Source organism: Temnothorax curvispinosus, unplaced genomic scaffold (assembly GCF_003070985.1).
Source record: "Temnothorax curvispinosus isolate PA1 unplaced genomic scaffold, ASM307098v1 QBEX01014168.1, whole genome shotgun sequence".
NCBI lineage: Eukaryota > Metazoa > Arthropoda > Insecta > Hymenoptera > Formicidae > Temnothorax > Temnothorax curvispinosus.
The window spans coordinates 33389-37183 of record NW_020223948.1 but is presented as its reverse complement, the minus strand read 5'-3'; the positions used below and the strand labels follow the sequence as shown (position 1 = coordinate 37183).

The following is a 3795-nucleotide window of genomic DNA, read 5'->3' as shown; positions in this document are numbered from 1 at the left end:
ATACTGCCCCGAGATGTTGAACTTCTTTTAGTACGCGTTATAGAGTTAAGTATTCGTTATCGTTATTATAAGTACACGTTTCAAATCGAGACGCTCGTATATATTTGCATAACTTCAAGAGCTCTCTGTTAATACTAACAACCCTGTTACTGGTGCATTTATTTTCAAGCAGCTAATACGTTGTTAACTTGCAAGATATTACATGTTGTTCTCGAAAGAGCTTGAAAAACCCATATTCTTACGTATTGTCAGAGAAAAAAAAAAGAGAATGTTGAAACTCGCGACACTCTTGCAATGCATTAATATCAATAATATTATGTGATTAATGATACATAAATCGTTCTGCAGAGAATCAATGAATATTGTACGCGATCCTTTAAAGAAATTAGTTCCTGTCTTACAAATTACAAAACGTGATACGAAATATCGATTAATCGAATTATAATTAGCCCAGGAAAGTCTTTGCCTAAAATATCTGCAGTTACAGCCACATCCTGATTGTACACACTGAGTTGTATTACATTGTGCATGATAGATATTGTTGTATTGTAATTTTCAATCTGTTTGAACTTCTCTACATTTGCTGTTTTACATTTCCTTTCTTAATCGATGTGTCGTTAGTATCACGTATTCCCCACGTCTACAGATTAGTAAAATAACGCGGATACAGGGCATATCGCGAGCGGATCGGATCGTACTTGTGCGTGGACGAGTTATTGTATATTTATTCAAATTGTGCATGTATCATCAAATAAACGCCTACCGTTTTACTTTGTTACGAGCATTTTATTTATTGTGTCACGACTACCATATCTTTCATGTATTGTTTTGTATACGCTTATCTCGATGTTTATCTATGGTGACGCTATACATAACGCGTGCCTGTATATTATAATCAATTCGATGTACTAATTAAACTGTGTACAAAGTTATACTTTAATAAATTAAATATATCTTGAAAAAAGAAAGACGGGAGACATGTGTGTGTTTTTTCTAGGTAATCGGTTTTTATGAAATTCCCGACGACGACGATTACTACATGGGAGTCAGAGGCAATCAACGAGGAAAGGTGCCCAAAGTATACCTGGAGACGCTTATTATACATCGTTAATGCACTTCGAAGCTATCGTCTATTGTCAATTGCATTTCTAGAGTCAATTTAGCGCACTACTCTCTCGCCAAGTTTTTTTTCCTTCAGCTTATATTAATCAATATAATGACTGTCTTACTTGGCTTGAAAGATTCGTTACTTCAGGACCAAGAGGTTAATATCCCGATTTAAATAAATCACTAGTCTACGGTTAAAAGCACACAAACACGATGAAATTATTCTTGTACTCGACATTGTGCCTCGCGACCGCGAGTCGGTTTTTTCTTCTCACGATTGACAACGTGTGGTCGAATAAACACATTTACCGTTTAAAGATTTATTATTAATAGTACATAATATATGTATATAAAATTACTTCTTTTTCGACACACCAACCGTGCGTCCGCGACGACCGGTAGTCTTGGTGTGCTGACCACGTACACGGAGACCCCAGTAGTGACGCAGACCTCTGTGAGCGCGGATCTTCTTCATCCGCTCCAAGTCCTCACGCAGCTTAGAGTCCAAGTTGGCACTCGTAAGCTGCAAAATGATACATACACATAAAGTTTTAAAAATACCTCGTGACTTTATTGACAATAGCCTAAAATTATATGTAAATAACTGGGTTTTTGTTGCACTCGTACCTCTTACTTTAGAGAATAAGGAATTCTATTAAGCGGTAAAAATGTACAGCAGTGCAGTCGCTATTGCACAAGCTACCAGCTGAACGTACAATGAACATTTGCACGATCAGTCGTGAATTTGTGCGATGGAATTTGTATGGTATATCACAAAGATGGACAAACGACTATTGTAAATCACCGCTGTAACTTTATAACATATCTTTACGTCTTAGTTGATTCTCAATAAACACTATTACTCAGTTCTGCATATGTGAGAAATATATTTCTCTAAGTGTATGATTTTACATTTTACATTTTTCGACAATAAAGTCCACGTGTTTCAGAACCTGATCTCTCTTCTTTTTTAAATTAATAATTAACGTACCTGCGAGTACTTTCCATCGACGATGTCTTTCTGTCTGTTGAGGAACCAATCGGGAATTTTGTACTGCCTGGGGTTGGCCATAATAGTGACGATTTTCTCGACCTGAAATTATTTTCAGTACATCAGCAACGATTCGCACAAACGTAAAATGGCAAGACTCACCTCCTCCTCCGAGCACTCTCCGGCTCGTTTGTCGAGATCGATGTCTGCCTTCTTCAAGACGATGTTGGCGTAACGACGACCGACACCCTTGATCGCGGTCATGGCAAACATGACCTTCCTGTTACCGTCGATGTTCGTGCCCATGACACGAAGAATGTGCTGGAACTTCTCAGGAATTACGAGCGACTGGAAAACAGGAATCCAACGTGGTTATGTGTACACTAACCTCAACCGCGACGCGCGACAATCCGCGAGCCGTTCAACGAATTTTCGCCCGTCGCGTGGAACACCAAATAGTTGGATCTTCGCGATCATCGCGAAAGTGTGCTCGACTGAGAAAATTAAAGTCGCGAAATATGCAACGTCGGGAGGTTAGAGGCCTGGACGCGTCTAACCTCCAAACGTCGCCACGTCAATTTTCCTCGCGACGTTCATCGAAATATTTCCTGATACGGATTCAGAATCGACAGCTTTATCATCCCGCTCGAGCGTTTGGCGCATATCGTGCAAGATTCCGTGGAAAAGCTTGGATTTTGAGAGGAATTCACGCGGACACTCACCATCTTGCCGTGATGCTTGACACAAAAGGACGGAGAGGGGTGAGAGGTAAGAGAGAAGAATGAGAGGAATGGGAGAATGGAGGGAGATTCGTGAAACCGGAAAAGACTCTCGTCACTCGTGCGTATCGATTATCGAAAATGGCGCGCATTGCGGCTTTTTTTAAGTTACAAACGTGACATTTTATTTTACTGGATATCACAATCACAGACGCGCGCTCGCGCGCGCTATTTACCTTGATTATAATTATTATACAGTTATTATTGCACTATTAACTCCTTAAATCCTACATATATGTATATAAATTAAAATTTAAAATTTAAAATATTTAAATATTCTCTGATATATATATATATATATGTGTGACCTGTTTTTATCTGATGTGATTACGGCTACGGTCAACGTGACGCTAAAAATGCTTTGGAGTGTTCTTCTTCTCCTTCTTTCTTCATTGAAAGAAAAGAGAAGAGGAATGCTTTGAAGCATTTGTAGCGTCACGTTGACCGTAGCCTACATCCTATTAGGCAATTTTTGGCGATTGTTTGGTACATGTACCAAGGTTGACATTGGTAGGGGCGGAGCTTATTCTGGTATATGTACCACTACCATGTACCACTGCGAATGCTAAAATGGACTGGTTTTTTTCTGCTTACGCGCGACTTTCAAACAGTTCAAAGATATTTATTTCGTTCAGATTAAACAGCTCAGTTGAGCGCTTATTAATTACTTTCCTTGATTGTTACATTTTCTTGGATGTATCAAAGATCTAAAAAAATATTTGTGAGTGCTCATTGAGCTGCTTTTTCTGCTAAACAACCCAGTAAACATAACCAATTTGTTTCACACAACGCGGTATCAACGTGTCGGTTTTTCTTAAGAGCAGTATAAACATGAGTCTTAAAACGTGTTTATTAATATTATTAAATGAAATATATGATGACGAAGATGAAGAAATATCTGGAGTAACGGAAATGTAC

At 38.7% G+C, this 3795-nt stretch overlaps 1 protein-coding gene across 1 annotated transcript; it reads right to left on the bottom strand.

The window, feature by feature from the left end:
- Positions 1-1411: 1411 nt before the first annotated feature.
- On the bottom strand, positions 1412-2870 carry LOC112464372 (40S ribosomal protein S18). Its single transcript, XM_025031322.1, has 4 exons — positions 2821-2870; positions 2261-2446; positions 2099-2200; positions 1412-1630 (listed from the first exon to the last, which is right to left on the bottom strand). The coding sequence occupies exons 1-4, from the start codon at positions 2821-2823 to the stop codon at positions 1463-1465; spliced, it is 459 nt and encodes a 152-aa protein (XP_024887090.1). The 5' UTR covers positions 2824-2870; the 3' UTR covers positions 1412-1462.
- Between the last annotated feature and the right edge of the window lie 925 nt (positions 2871-3795).